Source organism: Molossus molossus, unplaced genomic scaffold, assembly GCF_014108415.1.
Source record: "Molossus molossus isolate mMolMol1 unplaced genomic scaffold, mMolMol1.p scaffold_m16_p_9, whole genome shotgun sequence".
In the NCBI taxonomy this organism is placed as follows: domain Eukaryota; kingdom Metazoa; phylum Chordata; class Mammalia; order Chiroptera; family Molossidae; genus Molossus; species Molossus molossus.
Window position 1 is genome coordinate 714,043 of NW_023425403.1, and position 23,748 is coordinate 737,790.

Below are 23,748 nucleotides of genomic sequence, written 5' to 3' on the forward strand. Positions count from 1 at the left end.
TGAGAACAGCCCAGACAAGTAGTCATGTCCGGCGTGTCCTTCCCTCCGGAGGACGTGGCGCCGGGCAGGGTGAACACGGGCGCACTCAAACCCCACGTCCTGCTCTCTTCTCTGTTCAATGAGCTTTGGCCTGGCCGGTTTGGCTCAGCGGTCGGAGCATTGGCCTGCGGACCAGAGAGTCCCGGGATCGGTCCCCTCTAGGGGCACATATCCCCCTGCCCCCCAAAATAAGCTTTGTTCCGGTTTCCCGGTAAAAAGTGTCGACATCACATGGGAACTTTCTTTGAGGTAATGACTTAAACGTAGATCATCAGACCCCACGGAGGTTCGTGTCTCCACGTTCGGAAAAGTGAGGAGCTCACGGCCCGAGGAGGGTGTGAGCAGGAACAGTGAGGCTCCGGGTCTGCGGAGTGTGCCCCCGATCGACTGCTCAACCCGACAGAAATTACGGTCAAGGAGAGCGACCCAGGGCAGACAGCAGGTCCGAGCCGGCGGGCCCCAGGCGACGGCCGGGTAGGGATGGGAGGTTCCCTGTGGGGAACACAGTGAAGTAAGAGAGGTGGTTGAGAAAAAGTATCAATCAGCATTGTTTTGCATTCTGTTGATTAAACACTTTTCACCCCAACAGAGTGATTGTTTAGCTGAAATGCTCACATCTATTCGCTGTGCTAGAGTCAGACCCGCAGTGTTCGGGGTCGGTGGGCTCAGGGGGTTGGTCCCCCCCATGCGCACTGAAAAGGCAGCTGGTTCGATTCCCCATCAGGGCACGTACCTAGGGTGTGGGCTCGACTCTTCTCCCCCCCTCGCTCTCTAAAAATCAATGAAACAAACAGAAACAGAACAACAGCCCTGCTCTATCCTCTGCAACATTTGATCGTTTTTCCAACCGGCTGGTAAACGGCTTCGCGCCCGCTCCCAGGTAACAACCCCCTCGAGCAGATGAGCACAGCTCTGGCGGCCGCCGGGCGGCACCGGTCGGCACCGGTCGGCACCGGTCGGCACCGGGCGGGAGCACCTCAGGGAGGGTCTGCACCGTCAGGAGGCAAGAGGCCGCTTCTTCAAACGGAAGGTGCGGCCCCCACTGAGCTTCTCTCCGGCTCCTGCTCGCCACCTGCTGTTTTCTCCGGGGAACTGCCGGTGAGGGGCTGGTGCCGTCGTCTCTCAGCCTCTGGAAAACGGAGGTTGATCACGGCCAGGTTTCTGGGCAGGACGGAATATTTTCAAAAGACTTCCAAAGTCTGCATGAGAAGCCTGCTATGAAGAAATGTCTTATCATGTTTGGGGTGGACAGGGAGCCAGCTCCAGCTCGGCCGTCAGGTCCCCTGGTGGGACCTGGAGCCCAGGGCCACCCCCTCCCCAGCCAGGGCGGCAGACGGCCGGGGAGCTGGAGGGACCCTGGACTTTGTGATGTGAGTTGTGAAAGATCTGCCCAGCTTGGACCTGAACTGACTTTTGCAGGAGAATTTTCCTAAATGTGTGGGCTGTCAGGAATGAATCTTAGCCTCTACACTGCAAAGGCTCAGGAATATATTTCATCTTTCCTAAATAGCTGTCTTTTCAATTTTTATCTTTTATTCCTCATCTGAGGATATCTTTCCATTTATCATCGGATAGAGTAGAAGGGAGGGAGAGAGACAGAGAGATGTCTGTGTGACAGAGTCACATCAACTGGTTGCCTCTGCACGACCCGACCCGGCCGGGACGAACTGCAACTGAGGTGCGTGCCCTTGACTGGACTCGAACCTCAGACTCATCGGTGTGCGGCCAGTGCTCCAACCGCTGAGCAACACCAGCCAGGGCCTAACTAGCTGGCTTTTGACGTGTATTTGTCCTGTTTGCGTAAATCGGATTTCGGTGGTATTGGTGTCACCACTGCGAGGTCTTCTCCTGTTGCAACTGTTACTTACGTACGACGCATGTATCCATGAATGTAGCGCACGCAGTCAGCAGACTGATACAGTTGCTGTTCCGCACTGTTTCTACTTGAAGGTGTGAGGTAGGAGCTGACAACTGGGTCCAGTGCAATGACTCCCCCGTGAAGATCTGCAAGTACCCCGTGACCGGGCTGTTCGAAGGGCGGTCGTATGTGTTCCGTGTGCGGGCCGTCAACAACGCGGGCATCAGCCGGCCGTCCAGAGTCTCCGAGGCCGTGACTGCCCTTGACCCTGCTGACCTCAACCGATTTCAGAGTATGTCGCTGGAGTGTCCGGTCCAGCTGTGCCTGGGAAACGGGGGGCTGTGGGTGTGGTTTATTCTTTCTCCCTTTCCCGCAATGGCACCGGAATGCGGGGACACGCTCACGGGCCGGGAGGGCAGCGGCGTTTCGGGGTCCCCCATGAACGTGTACACTCGGTGTGCCCCTTCCAGATGCTCAGTACTGACACCCAGTGAACGGGGTGCAGAATAGGACATTTCCCAGTCCACTGAGGATATAACTTCCACACACAGTGAGCCTCAGAAGTTAGACCCAGTGACTATGGTGGGATCTAAATTCACGCAATGCAGGTTCCGTTGTGCGATCGACCTTTCGTCACGGTCGTGAGTGAGCCTCTGTGTTTTCCTCACCCGCGTGGTCGGTCTCTTGAATGCAAAGAGCCGAGAAGCACCACGCATGTCTGGACTGTTTGCAGAGCGTCAGCTCCGATGCTTCAGGACAGTGAACGTGCTGTGACCGCCATCACAGGCGGTGCCGGCCTCGTGCGCAGTGCCCGTCAGGGGACACCTTGGACACAGACTTACCGCCCCTCTCTCCCCACAGCTGTCCATTTGGAGGGAGACAAGGACCTCGTGATCTGCCAGGATGACCTCGAAGGTAAGTTGCTCGTGGACCCCAGCGATTTGGGTTGTGACTAGAGGCAGGAGAGAGAGAAAAACACACTCAAGTGACATGGACACTTTTTTTGATCCTCACCCGAGGATATTTCTGCATTTATCTTCAGATAGAGCGAGAGCAAGAGAGGGAGAAGGGAGAGAGATAGACGTCGACATGAGAGAGACACAGAGTGGTTGCCACCCACACGACCCCAACTGGGGCCAGGGACAAACTGCAACCGAGGTACGTGTCCCTGGCGGAACCGAACCTGGGTCTCTCTGGTCTGTGGGCCGACGCTCTGACCACTGAGCCAAACCGGCCAGGGCGTGACATGGACACTCTTTACAGGTAAAAATAAAAACTGCTTGAAAGCTTGAGGTTGAACAAAGCAACACGGAGTGAGGGCGTGAGAATAGGAACCAGGTGGCCCAGCCGCGACGCTGTGGACTCCCGTTGGGCCCTGCTGCCTCCCGGAGACGGGCGGAGGAGCAGCCCACCTGAACCCGGGTTGGCGCTGGGGGGCATTTAGTATTCGTTTACGCGAAAGTTATATTGATCATATTTCACTAAATGGACGGCGTCTTTCCTCTCAAATAATGTCCCTGTTAGATGTTATGAGTGCTTCCTCATTTTCCTTCGAGAGAGATCCAGAAAGATCGATGTACCAGGGAGGATCTAGCATCACTAGTCAGAGATCCAGAGGTTTTAACTGGACGTGCAGGGGGAGGCCGGTCAGTCCTCGGGCTTTGGCTCCTTCTCCGAGTCCCCTTTCCTTTCCTGGGGCCAGTGCGTCCTGCTCCCGTCCCTGGGTCACCTGCCAGTCTCCGAGGCTCACGCACAGCATCCCCAGGGGCGCGGGAAGTCTTAGTAACTCCGGCACCCTGCCCTGCTCAGGGACTCCCTGCCCACAGGAGCTGGGTGCCTTCCTCCCTGCGGCAGATAAAGTGCGTCTCACTCCACCTCTGGGCTGACAGGCTCTGTCCCAGGCTGCGGACAGCGCTGCACCGACCCGAGGGTGCGGGGTGCGCGGCGGCACGGGGTGCACACCACGGGGTGCACACCACGGGGTGCACACACTCCCAGGCGCCTCCTGTCCCTGCAGCGCCCCGCCCCCCCCGCTTTGCGTCCCACGTGGTCTGGCTCTGAGATGAACTGCGACTCCGTGTGGTGTGTGTCCTCCCGGGGAGGTTCTGTGTCGTCTGTCATGCGTGGGCACAGCACAGGGTCAGGGGCTGTGGGCGCCTGAGGCCCTGCTCCGCCGGCCCCTCCCTGACTCCTGGGGAACGCGGCACCCGCGTGGCTCCCAGCTCTCTGGGGGCGGCCTGGGCCGGGGGCTCTGACACCGGCTCCCGCGAGGAAGCAGTGACGTCGCGGCTCCATGGGCGGCTCAGCTCCTTGCCGGCAGCTCAGGCCCCAGAGCAGCCGGGTTTGGGGAAGGACTCAGATGTGCGGGGCATTTCGAGCCCTTTTGCTCATGTGCTAAGCTCGTTGACACTCATCGTGTTTCTATCACAGTTACGGGCACCGGGGTCAGGGAAACCCCAAGTTTATGAATCCGCCCCCCACCTCGTGCACGACGCCCCGGCAGCCAGCACGGCGTGGACGAGGCTCGCGTCCAAAGCGAGGACTGGCAGGGGTCCAACCCAGACGTTCTGTCAGTTACAGAGGCGGTCTCTGTACCTCTGACCGTCACACCCAGGCCTGGGCCACACTCTGGTGACCGCATGAGGTCGAGCTGGGGCAAACGACGTGCTTTGGGGACCCGGGCTTGGTGCCCGGGGACGCGCAGGGCGGGGAGGTGGGGGCCTCACAGCCGGTCACTCCGAGGTTTCCACCACAGGCCACAGCAGTGCCTTCTACAGACAAGCTCGGGGCGGCCAGGGCTGCACGTGGGGTTCCAGGCTGTTTCTTCTGGCTGACCCCCACTTTTAGCAGAGACTGTGGACTGACCCCTTTCTGGGGGCTGGCTCCTATCAGACACAGGAGTCCTGGGGTGATCGTGGCCTTGGCTGTGGCAGACCACTGGTCCAGTGCTGATGTCCCCACATAGGTGTGACGGCTCCTCTGTGCGGTCACCTGCCCGGCGGACGGGCTCTGAGGATGGCTGGGCCGAGGGCTGGCCAGCGCTCACCAGGTTCCTCCTCCCCAGGTGACGTGCTGATCCCGGGACCCCCCACCAACGTGCACGCCTCAGAAATCAGCAGGAACTATGTCGTCCTCAGCTGGGACCCCCCTGTGCCCCGGGGCAGGGCGCCACTGACGTACTTCGTGGAGAAGGTACCGTGGGGGGCCCCCTCTGCCGCCCGGGGGCCTCGGGATGAGCAGCACGAGTCCCGGCCCAGAGGCCCCGTCTCTGTTTGTGGAAGAAGCTGTGATAATAGGAATGAGGGCGGTTCACGTCGGCCGGGAAATGTCCTGGCTCGGACGCCAACCATGTGAGCGAGCCGCTCGCGCCACAGCCCTGGGCTCCGGGTCCCCCCGTCCAGGAAGCATCGAGCTAAATCTTCCCACCAAAACGCTCGAGGCTCCTACTCCCCAGGATGCTGAGTCGGGGTCGAGTGCTCATCAGCCCCGTGGCCACTGGGTGGCGACGTTGTAGAGCGAGTCACACTTCAGGTGCCGAGGGCTCGACAGTCTTAGTTCTGGACGGATGAGGAAAGAGCCTGTGATTGTAGTTCTAGACACACACACGGACACACACACGGACACACATGGACGCACACACTGACACACAGACAAACACACACACGGACACACACACAGACACACATGGACGCACACAGACACATACGGACACACACGGACACACACACGGACACACATGGACGCACACACTGACACACACACAGACAAACACACACACGGACACACACACGGACACACATGGACACACACAGACACATACGGACACACACGGACACACACACGGACACACATGGACGCACACACAGACACACACACGGACACACACACACGGACACACACACGGACACACATGGACGCACACACAGACACACACACAGACAAACACACACACGGACACACACACGGACACACACACAGACACATACACAGACAAACACACGCACAGACACACACATGGACACACTCTGACACACACACACATAGACACACAGACAGACACACACAGACACACATGGACACACAGACAGGCACATTCACAGACACAGGCACACACGCTGAGTGATGAGTGTGAGGGAATTTGGCCCCCAGCTGTCCCAGGGCTTTGGGGAGCTTGGCAGTAAGTCCCTTGGGGTTTTATTCCCACTGCCTCCCCGTCCTCCCCTCCTAACCGAGGGTCCTGGGCTCTGGTCACCTGTCTGCCGTCACCGTCTGCCCCAGCCCCTGCTCTCCCTCCCCAGACGCAGAACACACTCGGGCACGTGGGGACCTCCTACGAGGACGCCTGTGTCAGCCCCAGAAAGTGACTTCACCTTTGCTAAAATGAGAAAAATCCTCTCCTTCCAACACGAATCTAATTTCCAGAAGCCTGAATCTTTATTCTAAACACTCCCACAGTTCCTTTTAGCAGCCTCAGTGGGTTTACGTGCACCCAACTTTGCCCGGGATTCCTTTCAAAACGGGGGTTTTCTTTATGGGAAAAAGTGAAACATGCAACTGAAACTTTAAAAGTAATTATCAATGATAAAAATTAAACACGCAGGATAGAACGTTTGGAAAATACAGAGACATTATATTGAATAAAATGAAAACCACCCACCACCCCACTATGTAAAATAGTTACTATTAACAAACGGTATATACCTATCATCTTTTCCTCGATAGGGTCTTACAAACTTGATATATCATGGATATAATTTGTATCCTTTATTACGTTTAACAAAATGATGCAAATCTTCTCATCCTGTTATAGATCTTTTTACAATAACTTAAAAGGCTACATTTTGAACTGTATGACTGTGTTACAATGTATCTCACCCTATTGCTCATTATTTAGATTGTTCTCACATGATTACCATTGTAAGAAGCTACAAAATAGTCACAGTTTTAAACCCGAATGTGCACAGTTCAGTTACATTTTGTGATTATCATCCTTAAATGTTTACAGTTTATTTCATTGCACTAAACTTCCACCTACGTATAGATTCCATGGAGTTTTCTATGGTTTAATTATTCTCTTGTGAGTGAAAAGTTTATTGGTAAGCATTTCCGATTTTTTTATTGATTTGAGAGAGAGAGATCAGTTTGTTGCTCCACTCAGTTGCGCATCATTTGTTGGTTCTCGTGTGAGCGCTGACCAGGACTGAACCCACAGCCTTGACATATGGTGACGATGCCCCGAGCAACTGAGCTACCTGGCCAGGGGCATCTTCAACTTAAAAAATGTCATACCTTCTTCTTCAAATTAGTTTCCCTTTTTATAAAATTCGACAAGATGTACTGATGGCCCAGTAGGGGAGTGCAGGACAGACACCCCGAAGTATAGCTCGGTTTGCTAAGACAGACGACCTCCTCCACCTCGCTGTGGGCAGCACCTCTCGCCTGTTCCCTGCAGTCCATGGTCGGCAGCGGCAGCTGGCAGCGGGTCAACGCCCAGACGGCCGTGAGGTCCCCGCGCTACGCTGTCTTTGACCTTGCGGAGGGGAAGCCGTACGTGTTCCGAGTTCTGTCTGCAAATAAGCACGGCCTGAGCGACCCGTCGGAAATCACCTCCCCCATTCAGGCCCAGGACACCACTGGTGAGTTGTCACCGCGAGTGGCTGGAACTTAGGACGGCCCCCCGAATAGGATGACAGGGGATACCCACGCCTTTGTGTTGATAAAGACATTGAGTTAAAAATCAAGGAACCTTAAGATTTTGTTCCACGAGAGATGACTCTCTCTCTGCCACAGTTCGGTCAGTTCTCGGCGTGTCTCCCAAGTTCCGTCTTCTTTGTGACTGATAGAGGGGCTGGCAGCACTTTGAGGCAGTGGTCACGTAGAAGCACACCCCAACCCTGGGTGCACTGGAGTGTCTTACCTGTACGGTTGAGGTTCCCTCCTGAAGAGGTCAAATGCTGGATGAGAAAATCCACGGTCAAGTCATGATTTGAATCTGAGTCCTTCTCAGAGTCTATGTGATGGAAACAAACTTAGTTCCTCATCCTTGGCAATTCCCAAAGTGGTCGCCACCCACTGAGCCGGAGCGTGAATGTCACCGGGAGACCTTTCAGGGTCCTGGTGGACATGGGGAGATTCTGTGACTGTACCTCCTTTTTTGGGGGCCAGACAAGGCCTTGGGAGAACAGAGAGGACTGGCAGGCACCCCTGGGCCCTCTGTTGGTCCGCCCATCCCCATTTTCCTGTCCCCTCCTCCTTGTCCAAATGTTCCCTAAAGGCCCACACTGGGCTTGCCATTTGCCGCGGACACAGGGGCTTGAGGGTGTTGGTGTGTCTCTGAAACTGTCCTCACTGACGTGTGCATTCTGTCTCCCCTGCGAAGTGATTCCTTCTGCTCCCGGCAAGGTCGTGGCCTCTCGGGACACGAAGACGTCGGTGGTGGTGGAGTGGGACCGGCCGAAGCATGGGGAGGACCTGCTTGGCTACTACGTGGACTGCTCCGTGGCAGGGTCCAACATCTGGGAGGCCTGCAACCACAAGCCCATCGGCTACAACAGGTGCGGCCCCCCTGCCCGCCGTCCCGAGGCCCCGATCTGCCCGGGCGCCAAGGACAGGACACAAAACTCGTAGGAACCACGGAGCTCCGAGCGCTCTGTGCGCTAACTCTCCTGAGACGTTAGCGCACAGCGCGTCTGCCGTCCTGCGCGCTCCGGGCCGTGGGGCTTGAGGTCAGCGAGCGGCTCCTGCGCACTCGGCCGAGGTGGTTTTCTCGCTGACGAGGAGCTCAGGGCCCTCGGCTCTTCTGGCCTAATTGGCACGAAGGACTCACCTTTGAATGCAGAGTTAGAGTAGCAACCGGTTCGCAAACAGTGCTCATCTTTCCATATTGATTCTGTGAACCTTTAACGTTGCTTTGTTCACTTGACGGACAGACTTCTTGTCCAGCCCCCGTCGGGACAAACCCAAGGGACCTGGCTCCTCCCAGGGGGGCCTCGGCGCCCTCCATGGGACTCTGGTTCTGCTCCCGGCACCGAGGGCTCGTGCTGCTGCAGAGGGCGTTGACCAGGGCCCCAGCACAGGGTCCGACCGCCGGCTGTGGGCGTGGTGCCGGGTCCCACTTTGCGGTCATTGCTTTTCAAACATCTCTGTTAAAAAAAAAAAGATAATTGTAAAAGTGGTGCCTGGGACGCGAGGAGGTGAATTGAGGGAATGACGGTCAGCTTTGACTCACCATCCCTGGCCAGCGATCAGCACAGAATCCTTAAAATACTGCTGTGGTGCAGGGACTCTGTAAATCGCTAACATGTTTGCAGGCGCTATATAAGATAAATGACCCTTCCATAAACTATCATTTAAATGGCGACGCGTCACCCTGTTACTGGGCCCTGGCCAGGCGCAGAGCCTGCTGGTGCGGGCAGCCTCCCGCTGATGTGCGTGGGTGGGCGCCGGACCCCGCGCAGGCGGGACGGTCTCCCCAGGTGAGGTCCACACCCTCCACGGGGCCTGGCTCGTCTGGCTTCCTCGTCTCGGCCTCCGGCCCCTCCGCAGGACTCCTCCGTTTTCCAGGCCTCTGAGGTGAGGAATTCAGTTACGTTTTCTTTTCTTTATGTATTTTTGGTTCCTCCTCACCTGAGGACATTTTTCCATGGATTTTTTTAGATAGAGTAGAAGGGGGGAGAGAAACCTCAATCTGAGAGAGGCACTTCGATTGGTTGCTTCCTGCACGACCCTGATTAGGGCCGAGCATTTAACTTGCAACCCAGGTACGTGCCCTTGACCAGGAATTGAACCCACAACCCCTTGGTCCACAGGCTGATGCTCAAACCGCTGAGCCACACCGGCCAGGGCAACACCATTTTATAGCAGACTTTTGATCCAGAAAAAACCTGGAAAATAGGAGAATGAAGGGGGAGCCCAGCGTGGGTGACGACCCGGAGCGAGGCCACAGGGGCCGGCGAGGGCTTTGCTGCCTGTGAGCACTGGCTGTTCCCTGCCTTGACCTCTGACCCTGCCAGTGGGTCCCAATCCGCGAGCGAAGACGGGGACGTGGGCAGAGGTCACGCACCTGTGAGCCGCTCAGAGAAACCGGTTCCTTCCATCCTGGTGGAGCGTTCTAGGGGCCGTTCACGCGTCTGTTTCTGCCCAGGGAGGGGAAGGCCACACCCGGCAGCCACGCCCTTCGTGTGTCCCCAGGTTCGTGGTGCACGGCCTGACCACGGGCGAGCAGTACGTCTTCCGGGTGAAAGCTGTGAACGCGGTGGGCACCAGCGAGAACTCGCAGGAGTCGGACGCCATCAAGGTCCAGGCCGCCCTCAGTAAGTGACGCCACGGTTGCCGTGTCCCGTGCGCCAGGGCGTGTGCCCCGCACGCACGCCCCTCAGGCTGCATGTCACTGTCGCGGAGGGAGGAGCCGTGCAAGGCATTCTGGGACGGGCAGGTCGGCCGAAGCCCCAGCGGTCGGCTCCTTGTCTTGGAAATGCCGGGGGTCAGGGCCGGCTGGCCGTGGGAGGTCCCGCTTGTTTCCCAGCTCACACGTCCACGGCAAAACACGCGCCGAAGGGCGTGGACTCTCTGTTCAAAGCAGAGGCTGAATTAAAACGGCACCAATGGCCTTTTGAGTTGTTCCGGGTTTAAGGAACTTTAACTAGTGGTCCCGGGGAATTCCCGACGTTTATGTAACTTCGTGGCTTAGCTCACAGCCGTCTTAAAAACACCACCGTTTTGCCCTGGCCGGTTTGGCTCAGCGGTTAGAGCGTCGGCCTGCGGTCCAGAGAGACCCGGGTTCGGTTCCCACTAAGGGCGCGTACCTGTTGCAGTTTGTCCCCGGCCCCGGTTGATCGTGCGGGTGGCAGCCACTCGATGTGTCCCTTTCACGTCGATGTTTCTCTCTCTCTCTGTTCCTCTCTCTCCCTCCCACTCTACCTGTACAAAAAATGGAAAAATATCCTCGGGTGAGGATAAAAAAAAAAACAAAAAACAAAAAAAAAACACCACTGTTTTGATGGAGCTGAGCCCTCCGGGTCCTGCACGTAGACGGCCCCGCCCTGTGCCCGCACCTGCACCGGGGGTCCCACAGGGGGCGCCACGTGCCGCACCAGCAGGCCCGAGGCGGGACGTCCCAAAGAGCACCTTCAGACCATGTATGACCTTTGCACTCTGAGGAATGGTTTGCTCTTTATTTTTGGCTCCAACAGAATTTAGTAACATCCTCAGCAGTTGAGATTCTCTCCCGAGGATACTGTTTCTAGAATTTCCCAGGAATGTCAGATCTGATGACACTCAGGTTGGCAAATACAGCAAAGAAAAAAAAAATCTATTCTTCTGTTTCAAGGTCATTATCCTGATCCCCATTTTCCCCAGGACTTTCAAACATTTTCATCTGCTTTTTTTAAAAACCCTCACCTGAGGATTTGTTTCCATTTATCTTCAGACAGAACGGGAGGGAGGGAGAGAGAAAGAGAGAGAAACATCGAGGTGAGAGGGAAACACCGACTGGTTGTCTCCCGCACGACTCTGACCAGGGCCGGGGACCAAACCGCAGCCGAGGTACGTGCCCTTGGCCGGAATCGAACCCGTGACTCTGTGGTCCAAGGGCCAACACCCTAACCGCTGAGCAAAACTGGCCAAGACTTCATCTGCTTTTATCAGTCTTTTCTATGGGATGAAAAGTCATTTAAATTTATATTCCATGCTGAGACGAGATCAGTCACGGCTCACCTGGTCTCAGGGCACAGGGGGTGCCCGGATGGAGGCCACTCAGCGTTGGGGTGAAGGGGGAGCAGAGGCAGATCCTTCTCCACCTGCGGGAGAAGATGGTCCAGCCCGTGGCCCCCGTGGCCCCCGTGGCCCCCGTGGCCAGGCAGGAATGGAGACGGACTGGCCTGCGGTGCTGGCTGGGAGGCGGCTGTCAGTCTTCATGTGTGAAAGGAGACGCTTCCCTCCGAGGAGAACCTGGTGTTTCCAGCCTCCAGGCCGGTGTGAAATGATCCATCTCCCAGTATCACTGAAATAATGGAGATGTGTTTAGAAGTAGCCTTAAATGTATATGAGAGAATTTTTAAATTTTCATAGAAAAAATAGATAAACACAGAGATGGTTCAAATGGAGGCCAAGAGAGGACAGGGGGCCCAGCACTCAGAGCCACGTCCCGTGGCTGCCACGCGAGCACGTGGTGGGGGGGAGGCGGACACAGAGATGGTAACTGGCCGCGGTCTCCCTGCAGCCGTCCCGTCCTACCCGTACGGGATTACGCTCCTGAACTGTGATGGCCACTCCATGACCCTCGGCTGGAAGGTGCCCAGGTTCAGCGGGGGCTCGGCCATCCTCGGTTACTTCGTGGACAAGCGTGAGGCCCAGCACAAAAACTGGCACGAAGTCAATGCCTCGCCCATCAAGGAGAGGATCCTGACGGTGGGTTCTTGGGGTCCGCTGAGCCTGGTCTGGGGCACCGCGTGGTGGGCACTGGCCTCATTTGGGGGTCCAGAGCTCGGCGACCCGAGAGAATTCAGTCTGAAGCAAAAGTGGGTTTGAGAAGCATGGTGGGGTCTCGAGGCGCCTGGGGGTTGGAGGGAGAGTTTCAGTCTGAGATGCAGTGAGAGCAGAAAGCAGGTTAGAGTGGTGGTCAGCGACGCTGCTGCTGTGCTCAGTGCCCGGCCCCGGCCTGGCCCCGGCTGCGTTGCTCGCTCCCCGGGACTGCTCAGCAGGTGTTGAGGAAGAACGGGGGGGCCTGCTTGTTGGCCCCGTTTCCCCAGAGACGCTTGCGTTCCAAGCCTCTGAGTGTGTCACCGTCCAAGTGTGTCCAGCCGGAGGGAGTAGCGAGAACATCGGTGGGGCGAGAACGGTGGGCATCGGGTCCAGGGGCAAACCCTGGGCAGCAGGGGCGCCCCGTCTGCTCTGAGCCTTCCATCCCCATTTGTCCCATGTGAGGACTGACGGCCACCCCCAGGGCCCTGTCTCTGGGTCCCCCACCCCTTCTTCCCTGTGGTAGAGGCAGGTGAGAAGGGCCATTAATACAGCCGTGGGAAAAGGGGTTCACTGTCCCCGTAAGTCATCTTTGTTGACCTCTGACGCTTCCTGTGCTGCCGTCCCGTCGAGCCCCTGGAGAGAAGGGCCTGAGGCTCTCTGAAGGCCAGCTCCTCCCGAGGAGGGCGGGGAGCAGAGGGTGGGGGTGGGGTGGGGGGCGGGGGGCTCTCTCTGCGGGCCTCTGGCAGCCTAGGTTCAGAGCAGAGCGCGGGGGGCTCTCGGGTTTCCCAGGCTGAGGACTCTGGGGAAGGCCCTCTGACTGTTGTGGGACCGGCCGGGCAGAGCGGCCCCGCCTGCTGCTGAGCAGACCCGTAGCCGTGTGCTGGGAGGAGGGGGCAGGTGGCCTGCCTCTCCCATGACGTCCCAGGGCAGGTGTCTTGCTCGGGGACGTCCACCCCTGAGCCGGGTCCCCCCCGTGGGGCGGCACCGCCACGCCATTCTGCACAGAGCGAGCGAGGCTGCGTGAGGTGCTGTAGTGACCGCCACAGGCGGGTGTGTGACCTCCGTGGTCTACCCGGCCAGGCCCCCACCTCGTGGTCATTCTGTGAATCCGTCCCAAGCGCACCTTCTCCTGCAGAGGACTGCGCGCTGGCTCTCATTTCACGTCTTGATTCAACTCCCGGCCCGACAGGTGGAGGGCTTGACCGAAGGCTCACTGTATGAATTCAAAATCGCTGCCAGCAACCTGGTGGGCATCGGGCAGCCCTCGGACCCCAGCGAGCTCTTCAAGTGTGAGGCCTGGACGGCGCCGGAACCGGGTAAGAGGCGCTGTCCGGGACACGCCCAGCGCATGCGCCCCAGGGGCAGCCTGAGAGGTGGCTGCCGGCCCAGCCCCCCGTCGGAGCAGCCCCCCGGCCTCGGCAGGCGGCGGGGTCCCCTCGCGGCCCTGGGTGGCGGGGTTGCCCTGCTGAGCCAGGCCCCGCGGCTGTGACTGGCCCTGTGCTGTGGTGGGGCTGCGTGCAGACCCCGCGACCAGCCCACAGTGGTTAGCGCTGGGGTGTGCAGGGAGAGCGCGAGGTGAGGGTGGGGCGAGGCCACTTCCCACGCCGGGGCCCCTGCAGAGGCTCCTGCCGGAGGGCCGACACCCAGGCCGCTTCTCCCAGAAAGCAGCGCTGAGGGACAGGCGGTGGTGGCAGGTGTAGTGTTGGCCGGAGGTCACAGGCAGGTGTCCCGCCAGAGGGTGGGGACGACAGTGCCCGCCCTTGCTGAGCGCCGTCCCTCCCTACGATCCATCCTGCTGGGCCAGAGCAGTGATGTGGACGCCGCGTCACTCTGGGGGTGTCCGTGTCGCCTGACGCCTGGTCGAGGGGTGCAGTGCAGCCCAGTGGGCCTCTGCCCTGCTCCCAGCACCGCGCTCGGACGCTCCTGCTGGGGAGAGGAGACCTGTGCACGTGGCCGGGGGCCGTGGTGCTGTCGGTGGCCAGTGTGTTGCTGCGGAACAGCGTCCTCAGGCCCAGGCCGTGGCCCCTGCGAGCCACGTGCTGACCGAGCCACGTGCTGACCGAGCCACGTTTCAGGTCCTGCCTACGACTTGACCTTCTGCGAGGTCAGAGACACGTCGCTGGTCCTGCTGTGGAAAGCCCCCGTGTACGCCGGCAGCAGCCCCGTGTCGGGGTACCTCGTGGACTATAAGGAAGAGGAGTCTGAAGAGTGGACGGCTGTCAGCGAGGCAACCACAGCAAATCGTTACTTGAAGGTGCGGGCTCCCTCGCTGTCCACGGCCGCGGGGAGCAGGGCTTTGATCCCTGTCGCAGACCAGCTCGGGGAACGTGGGTGCCGGGGGTGCCCTCAAAGCTGCGGCCGTGGGGATACCTCCAGAGTGTGGTCTAGCACCCTGGACACTCGGAGTGAGCGGAGGCCTCGCGGGTCAGCCCAGGCGGGTCTGTCCTTCCACAGGGGTTAGTGTCCATTGTTCCCACTGCAGGCCCCACGCTGACTTCTTCGTGCTGAGATCGGTGACAGTCTACTTGACCACACGCACATACATGTGTGTGCATGCACACGCACACGCACACGTACAAGTTTCACCACATTCGTGGTGGGGAAATGCTCTGTCCTCTCTCCAGATCTTTCCATTTTAGCCCCTCAATGGACCGGTCACTGGGTCAGCTTGACGACCGTCCTGAGGCCCGTCTCCCTGGCTCGTGGCCCAGCTGAAACCTTTTCCGTGGGTCGTGGGCTCTGTGGTGTGACCCGGACGGAGAGGCTGCAGGCACCCACCCGAGAGAAAGGCCATGTCCGCAGGGGCCACGGTGGCACCGTGACGGGCGTGGACGGCAGCCGCTGTCCAGAAAACAGTTGACAGATGAACAGCATCAGGTCCCTGTGAATGAATCAGGTTCCGAGGACCCAAGCAAATCCTCCAGGAATTGAGCAGATACATCTTTTGTCACACTCACCAGTGCAGCCGATGGTGCATCGTCAGCAGGTGCACCAGCCGCTGGTCACATGTGACGTGTCCAAGTGGTAGATCACTGTGCACAGTTAAAATTCACGTTTCGGGTTGTCTTCAGCCCCATAGAATTATGTGGCATAATTCCACAAACCATGATTTTAATTCTGCTTCAAAATACACAGAGGAAAAAGGAAGAGAACGTATCAAAATCGTCACACATCTCCCCGGCCACATGGCTCGGCTGGTTGGGGACCCCTCCTGCGCACACAGAGGTTGCGGGCTTGGCACAACCTGGGTTGCAGGCTCAAGCCCCACTTGGGGTGTGTAAGGAGGACCGTTCAGTGTTCCTCTCTGTCTCTCTCCCCCCTTCCTCTCTCTAAAATCGGTGAAGACACATCTGTGAGGATGCAAAGGAAATGGTCGAAAGCCGTGTCCTCCGGCAGTGAGGTGCTGAGTGAGCCTGGCCCGGTCCTAGCGGACTGCGCACGCGGTTCTAAGGAGCAGCCCGTGTTCTTTTTTAGAAAAGGAAGCACGTTCTTTACAAGATGTGAAGAATGACGTCATCTCCATCGATCGACTCACGGGATGAGGGCTCTGTCGTTTCCAGGTCTGTGACCTTCACCAGGGCAAAACCTACGTCTTCCGAGTGCGGGCCCTGAACGCCAGTGGCGTGGGGAAGCCGTCGGACGCGTCGGAGCCCGTGCTCCTGGAGGCCAGGCCTGGTGAGCGGGGGCGGAGGGCACCCTGAGTGTGCACGGGAGCCTGACGGGGAGGAGGGGTGTCCTGTCGGCTTTTATTCACTTCTATTTAAAAATCCTCATCCAAAGATATTTTTCATTGATTTTTAGAGAGAGAGGGAGGGAGGAAGGGAGAGAGAGACACACTGATTGGTTGCCTCCGGAACAACCCCGACCAGGGCCGGGGATTGAACCTGCAACTCAGATACATGCCCTTGGCTGGGAATTGAACCTGTGACTCTTGGGGCCTCAGGCCGAACCCGAGGCTCTGCCGGCTGAGCCACACGGGCCGGGGCTCCCCCACGGGACAGGAGAGGGCATGTCGGCGGGTCCGGCCCGTGTGAGGGGCGGCCCTTTCTTTGGCGAGGTGCCTTTTCACATCACGGCCAAATGTGGTGCAGGCAGGACAAAGCCCTGGGTGACTTTTGGACGTATTTCCGAGGGGGGAGAGAAGCGTCAGGATGTGTGTGTGGGGGGGTGTCTGAGCACAGAAAGGGGTGCGCCCAGACCGCAGACACAGGGTCCTTGTCGCCTCCCCCTGGCGTCCGTGCGTCCACATCCCCCGGTGGCCGCACGCGTGTCTGCCTGGCCCCGGTCACACGCACAGAGGCCGGGGAGCCACCTCCAGTTCCTAATTCCTAAGAGTAGGTTCTCACAGGCCTGCGTGGGGCCAGGGGTCCACCTTGGTTAAAAAGTAACCAAATAACTTCCTCTTCCTTCCGAAAAAAGTGGGCAAAGAGGAGCCAGTGAGGGATGAAACCAACCCGTGTGACTGGCTGCCCGGTGCCCAGGGCCGTGAGGGGCTGATCTCGGGAAAAAAGGGGGCCTTTATGGCAGCCCCAAGGGGTGACGCCCAGTTGTCCCGGACGCGGGGACGGAGACGGGCAGAAGCGTGAAGACTCAGCACAAACCCCGAAGCCCCTGCCTGTGTGCCGCCCAGAGCAGCCGGCTCCCCCGTGAGCCCACGCCCGGGTGCACGGTGCAGAAAGCGGGAGGTTCACCGTGCCGTCCGATCGTCCCGGGCCACCCCTCTCAGACCGGGGCCCCGCCGGCGTGTCCCTGCGTCTCACGGGCTCGTCTTGGGTCCTCGCCCGCAGGCACAAAGGAAGTCAGCGCCGGCGTGGACGAGCAAGGCGACATCTACCTGAGCTTCGACTGCCCAGAGATGACGGACGCCTCCGCCTTCACCTGGTGCAAATCCTACGAGGAGATCGCCGACGACGACAAGTTCCGGGTGGAGACCGTCGGGGACCAGTAAGTCTCGCGGGCAGGTGGCCGTGCGACCTCGGAGCAGGGCGGACGGACCCGGGTGACGCACGCGCCTGCTCTTGCCCCTCAGCTCGAAGCTGTACTTCAAGAATCCGCAGAAAGAAGACCTGGGGACCTACTCGGTGTCCGTGAGCGACACGGACGGGGTGTCCTCCAGCTTTGTCCTGGATGAGAAAGGTAACGTCTGCGTGACCAGGAGACCTCTCTGGGTTTACGGCCCCCTCAGAGGGTGGCAGTGATGTCGAACAGCCGTGTTTGCTGAGGAAAAGGGGTGTGTGGGGGAGCCTGGGGGTGGGGCTGTTTATAGAAGTCGAAAACTACGTGAGAAGTTAGACCAAGGCTGTCCCGGGACATGCGGCCCCCGGGGGGCTGTCGGAACGGCGGAGCTGCGGTCACACTTCAGCAGCTCCCCCGGCAGGAAGTGGCTTGTTAGCAAATACGCCCTTGAAATTGATGCGGCGCACACCCCGGAGGAACGAGACCCCCGTGTCCCAGCGCGAACCCTCGGGGGACAGAGAACAGGTGTACACGAATCTGTGTGAAGGGGCATGTGACTCAGGAAGCACCGCAGTCCCTTGCGGGGAGACAGCAGCAGAAAAGGGGGAGGTGTCTGTTCACCGGGACCCAGAAAAAGCGAGTTTCCTGTAGGCCGGTCTGCAAATCTCAGAGGCGATTTGTTTCCTGCCGGGGCTCACTGACCTGTCCCCCCTGACCTGCCCGTTCCCCAGGTCAGGGTCAGCCGCACCGGCTCTGGAGTGAGCTGGTAGCGCCGGGCAGGAGCCTGAGGTCCTGTGTTTTGGGTCTTCAGTGAGACCCGAGGCCTCGGCTGAGATGCCTGCCCGGGGACATCCCAGCTGGCGGAATGAGCCCTCCCTACAGGGGGCATCTCGGGCGGCGGCTGCTAAGAGTGTGGTCCCCAGGACACCTGGCACAGGATGGGTGTCCGTGGGCTGGGGACAGCACCCCGATGGCTTCAGGCCCCTGCACGTCTGGCTCAGATGCTGGGTGGATTCAGGTCGGCTCCTGCGAATTTAACAGAGCAGGGTCCTCGCTCTGCTTCCTGGGGTCCTCTGTGGGCTGGCCCTCACCATGCCCTGGGCAGCCTCCTCTGACCCTAACACAGTGCTCCAAATTGTTTTTGTTTTTTTTTAACGCAAAAACACCCTTAAAGAATTCTGAAGAGCGATGCACATCTCTGCACCATTTTAAAGGCTCCAGGAGACGGTTCCCTTAGTTTACATAGTTGCCAAGGAGACACTTCCAGCATCCTTGATGCTGAATGTGGACGTTAATGTATTTCAGGCAACACATGGGAGCTGCAGACCTGGCTCGTCCCATCTGCGGAAGCTCCAGCTTCTGACCCTCTTGGGAGGGTCCGAGCTCGCCCCAGACCAGCCGCCAGACTGAGTTTACTTCTGTCAGGAAGTCTGGCTTCATTTTTAGCTCCAATAAGTGTGTTCATATGTGGCTTTGTGACCACGATCTCAGGTCTAAACTCTGATATTAAGGAGGGAAAGAGGGAGGGAGGGAGGGACGAGTGGCCTAGAACCTCTCATGTTTGTTAATTTGCTCTTGGGACGCTCTGCGTTTGCGATGGGTTCCCTCGCGGTGGAACCCTGGTGGGGGAGAGAGACGTGGGAGAAGGACCTTCGAAAGGGGGCGGCAGCCCTGACCACCAGCGTGTCCTCAGCCGATCAGCTTGAGGAAGGCGGTCCTGTGGAAATAACAGACCTGGAAACAGACCTTCTCTTCCAGGCACTTCCTGCCCACGCCCCACCCCGCCGCCCCAAGGCCTCTGCCCTGACGCGTCCTGAGCGGCCCCTGTAGTAAGTGGGGAACCACTAGCTCCCCGAAGACAGGGTTTGGAGGGTCGTTACCTCCACGTCCTTCCCTTCTAGTGGGAATTTCCTTCACACCTGGTTACATCTGGTGACCTCAGTGTCTGCGGTCCTCAGCCTCATAATTGTTTGCAACTTCGGAACGTAGAGGTTGAAGCCAACGGACGTCTTTTTCTTCCTTATAGAGCTTGACCGTTTGATGGCGCTGAGCAATGAGATAAAAAACCCCAGTAAGTGAGCCCGGCCACGGGGCTGCGCGGGGCGGGCGGCGTGTCCGGGCCGTGTGCGCGGCGGGGCGCACGTGGGAGGGTGGCCACGCCCTGCTCCAGCCTATGGCTCATCATCTCTTCCCCTGAAGCCAACGCTGGGTTCATCGCTGGGCTGTGGTTCTTGGTTTGGGCTTCATAATCCGCTTCAGTACTTTGGGCTTCACATTCTCAGAAGATTGAATAACCAGCGGCTGTTTCCTACAGTGGGCAGCTCCCCTTCCCCGCAGGGCTTGCACGGTGCTGACCGGTGGTCCCCTTTCTCCCGGCAGCCATCCCTCTGAAGTCAGAGCTGGCCTATGAGGTCCTCGACAAGGGCCAGGTGCGCTTCTGGCTGCAGGCACAGCACTTGTCTCCGGACGCCGGCTTCCGCTTCGTTATTAACGACCAGGAAGTCTCCGACAGCGAGGTGAGCGTGTGTGTGCGTGTGAGTGCATGTGTGTGTGTGTGTGTGTGTGAGTGTGCATGTGAGTGCGTCTGTGTGGGTGAGTCTGCGTGAGTGTGCATGTGAGTGCATGTGTGTGCATGTGAGTGCTTGTGTGTGTGTGAGTCTGTGTGAGTGTGCATGTGTGTGCGTGTGTGTGAGTGCATGTGTGTGCATGAGTCTGTGTGAGTGTGCATGTGAGTGCATGTGTGTGTGCATGTGAGTGCTTGTGTGTGTGTGAGTCTGTGTGAGTGTGCATGTGAGTGCATCTGTGTGCATGCGCACGTGAATGTGTAAGTTTGTGCGAGTGCACATGTATGTGTAAGTTTGTGCATGTGTGTGAGTGTGCATGTGAGTGCATGTGTGTGCGTGCACACATGTATGTGTAAGTTTGTGCGTGTGTGAGTGTGTATGCACACATGTATGTGTAAGTTTGTGCATGTGTGTGAGTGTGCATGTGAGTGCATGTGTATGAGTGTGCGTGTGCACATGTATGTGTAAGTTTGTGCATGCGTGTGTGAGTGTGCATGTGTGCGCGTGTGTATGAGTGTGTGCGCACATGTATGTGTAAGTTTGTGCATGTGTGTGTGAGTGTGCATGTGAATGTGTTTGTGTGTGGGGGGGGTGTCCTGGCTCCACAGAGGGCTGACTTGGCTTTGGTGGGTCACCTGCTCATGGTCACCACTGTGTGTTCTGTCCTGTTGGACCTGTAGAAATTGGGGTGTGGAAAGTCGATGAGATGAGAGAGGTGGTTGACTCTTGCCCTCATCAGAGATTTGCTCTGGGTTAGATCAGAGATCAGGAGTCTTTAAAATCCAAGCCTGTGGAGACTAAAAAAAGACTATCCATCTTTGGAGACGTCTGGTTACGTGGGAGGGTGGGAACCCCCTCGAGGGCCCAGTTATGGATTCTCGGCAGTGGCTGTGGGGGCTCCCGCCGAGAGCTCCAGGGGAGACCTCTTTCTGCTCCTTCCTCACTTTACGGCTGCTCTCCTGGCGCCCTGGGCACAGAGAGCAGGGGCCGCCAAGGGACCCCGTGCTGTGCTGCAGACACTGCCCCATTCTGCTCGCGTGTCTGGGGGAGTCTCAGTTCCTGCAGGGACTCTGTAGGCTGCGTGCGGAGCCGTGACCCAGCCTCGACGTGTCCCCCAAGCTCAGAAGCAAACACTTAGAGCCACAGAGAAAGCCAAGGGCTGCTGCAAAGCTGTCCCTTCCTGCGTCTTGTCCCCAAGAAGCACTTGGGTCTCCAGGGAGGGGACAGTGTGTCACCACCTCCTGTAATCAATGCATTTTTTTTTTTTTTAATCTGCACCCAAGGATACTTTTTTCCATTTATCTTCAGACAAAGTGGGAGTGGGGGGGGGGGAGAGACACACACATCAGGGGGAGAGGGACACATCGACTGGCTGCCTCCCATACAGCTCCAACCAGGGCTGGGGACTAAACCGCAACAGGTTTTCTCGACCAGAATCAAACCCGTGACTGTTTGGTCCACACGCCAATGCTCTACTGCTGAGCCAAAGCAGCAGCCAGGGCTGTAATCAATGCATTTTCTTAAAATGGTCTCTCTCTCTCTCTCTCTCTCTCTCTCTCTCTCTCTCAAGCGATCCGAGGTCGGGCTTTCCCATGCTCTTCCGTCTCTCACTATTGTTTGTGCACCAACTTCTGGTCCAGAGTCTGTTTAGGAAAATTCTAAATGACCACGTCCCAGGACGTATTTGGAGTAACGGGATTTCTCACGGGGAGGGTGAGCGTTCGTCTGTTTACTGGGCGCCCTGGCCTGGGCTGGGGCCTGGGTTCCGCTCAGACCTGAAAGGCTATTTGATGAAGCGTCCGGCTCAGCCCTGGGAGCTCAGAGCTGCGTGTTCCTTTCCTGAGGACTTAGGTCCCCACTCCTGCAAATCGTTCTGGGTGGTCTGCGGACAGCAACGGGAGACACAGAGGTGCCGCCTGCAGGGATCTGGGAGTGGTACAGAGCCTGCAGCTCGGGTTAGGACGTGGCACAGAACAATACAGGGCTCGGGTGTTGAAACAGAACCACGATCACTGTCTGAGTCCAGAGGACCCGAGGTTCGGAGAAGCTGCAGTCGTGGGAGGGATTTCGGGGCCGGGGATTCCTGAAAGGACTCTGAGGAGGGAGAACTGGGGGTGGACGGGGCCACACCCCGCCATCCGCACGTGGCCAGAGCTGCCCGGGAGGCCCAGCCCTGAGCATGGGCGGAGCTGCTGGACCACGCGAAGTGACCCAGGCCCCAGAGTCTGCCGGGCAGTGGTGGGCGGTGCCAGGTCAAAGCCAGTCCTGGAGGGAACTCGCCGGTCATCACTCAGTAGCCTCGGGAGACGGCGGCCAACTTGGCGCCACAGCACAAAGGAGCCGATACTGGCTCGTTGATGCTTCCCAGCCTGTGTGTGGGATGTGCTGCCTGCCAGGCCCCTGCAGGTGCTGCGAGGTCACAGGGGACACAGTCTAGTTCTCAAGGGCTCACCCCCAGCACGACAGACCACGGCTGGCCCGGAGTCCAGTGATGGGAATGGGGTGCTGTGGGCGAGCCCGGGGCCATGGGCCCAGCTGACATCTAAGGACACGGCCAGGAGAGTCCTCCCTGAGCCAGTTCCGAGGGGCCCGGGCCCAGGTGCAGCCAGCTGGTGAGCCTGGAGAGGCTGTGCCCGGCCAGGCCCCGGGCTCAGGGGCGCGGGGGAGAGCATAGGTGCTGGAAACGCACAAGCCCCCTCCAGCCTCTTCCGGAAAAGCCTCTGCTCCCTCACCTGCGGTTCTGCGCCCTGGTCAGCGCAGCGCTGGGGGAGCCCGTGGCTCGCAGTCCTTGGGAGCTGAGGACAACTGTAGCTGTGAGGGGCACCGTGCTGCAGCGTGTGACCTTTGTTCCATTTCCCCCCACGTGTCCCTTCGCTTGTCTGGGGCTGGGAGTGACCTCGGGGGCGTGTTGGAGGGGCTAGGTGCTGTCTGAGGGGTTTGGTGTCTGACCAAGGGAGCTAGGGGCGTGTCCAAGGGGGTTAGGGGCGTGTCTGAGGGGTTAGGGGCGTGTCTGACGCGCTAGGGGCGTGTCTGAGGGGTTAGGGGCGTGTCTGAGGGGTTAGGGGCGTGTCCGAGGTGCTAGGGGTGTGTCTGAGGGGTTAGGGGCGTGTCTGACGTGCTAGGGGTGTGTCTGAGGGGTTAGGGGCGTGTCTGACGCGCTAGGGGCGTGTCTGAGGGGTTAGGGGCGTGTCTAAGGGGTTAGGGGCGTGTCTGAGGGGTTAGGGGCGTGTCTGAGGGGTTAGGGGCGTGTCTGAGGGGTTAGGGGCGTGTCCGAGGTGCTAGGGGCGTGTCTGAGGGGTTAGGGGCGTGTCTGACGTGCTAGGGGTGTGTCTGAGGGGTTAGGGGCGTGTCTGAGGGGTTAGGGGCGTGTCTGAGGGGTTAGGGGCGTGTCTGAGGGGTTAGGGGCGTGTCCGAGGTGCTAGGGGTGTGTCTGAGGGGTTAGGGGCGTGTCTGACGTGCTAGGGGTGTGTCTGAGGGGTTAGGGGCGTGTCTGACGCGCTAGGGGCGTGTCTGAGGGGTTAGGGGCGTGTCTAAGGGGTTAGGGGCGTGTCTGAGGGGTTAGGGGCGTGTCCGAGGTGCTAGGGGCGTGTCTGAGGGGTTAGGGGCGTGTCTGACGTGCTAGGGGTGTGTCTGAGGGGTTAGGGGCGTGTCTGAGGGGTTAGGGGCGTGTCTGAGAGGCTAGGGGCGTGTCTGAAGGGGTGCAGTTTCAGCAGAAGCCCTTGTGCTGTAGGCCCCCCCACCACCACGGGACTGGGGTTTCTTCCTGATTGCACATTGTGTCCCTTATTTGATGTCTGGTGCATGGTGCACCGAGAGGTTTAGTGGATACAATGTGTTTTGGTGTGTTGATCCTTTGAGAGACAGGAGCTG

At 58.7% G+C, this 23,748-nt stretch overlaps 1 protein-coding gene across 1 annotated transcript in view; it reads left to right on the top strand.

Moving 5' to 3' along the window:
• The window catches only part of MYOM2 (myomesin 2), a 65,124-nt gene that overhangs the window by 23,954 nt on the left and 17,422 nt on the right, over positions 1–23,748 (top strand). Inside the window, exons 12-25 of the mRNA XM_036250382.1 lie at positions 1,990–2,189; positions 2,759–2,812; positions 4,962–5,089; positions 7,350–7,533; positions 8,277–8,451; positions 10,088–10,209; positions 12,117–12,304; positions 13,548–13,674; positions 14,434–14,612; positions 15,919–16,033; positions 17,146–17,302; positions 17,388–17,494; positions 19,341–19,385; positions 19,694–19,830. Of these exons, the coding sequence (XP_036106275.1) occupies positions 1,990–2,189; positions 2,759–2,812; positions 4,962–5,089; positions 7,350–7,533; positions 8,277–8,451; positions 10,088–10,209; positions 12,117–12,304; positions 13,548–13,674; positions 14,434–14,612; positions 15,919–16,033; positions 17,146–17,302; positions 17,388–17,494; positions 19,341–19,385; positions 19,694–19,830 (1,918 nt within the window). The remainder of the gene's footprint in view (positions 1–1,989; positions 2,190–2,758; positions 2,813–4,961; positions 5,090–7,349; positions 7,534–8,276; positions 8,452–10,087; positions 10,210–12,116; positions 12,305–13,547; positions 13,675–14,433; positions 14,613–15,918; positions 16,034–17,145; positions 17,303–17,387; positions 17,495–19,340; positions 19,386–19,693; positions 19,831–23,748) is intronic.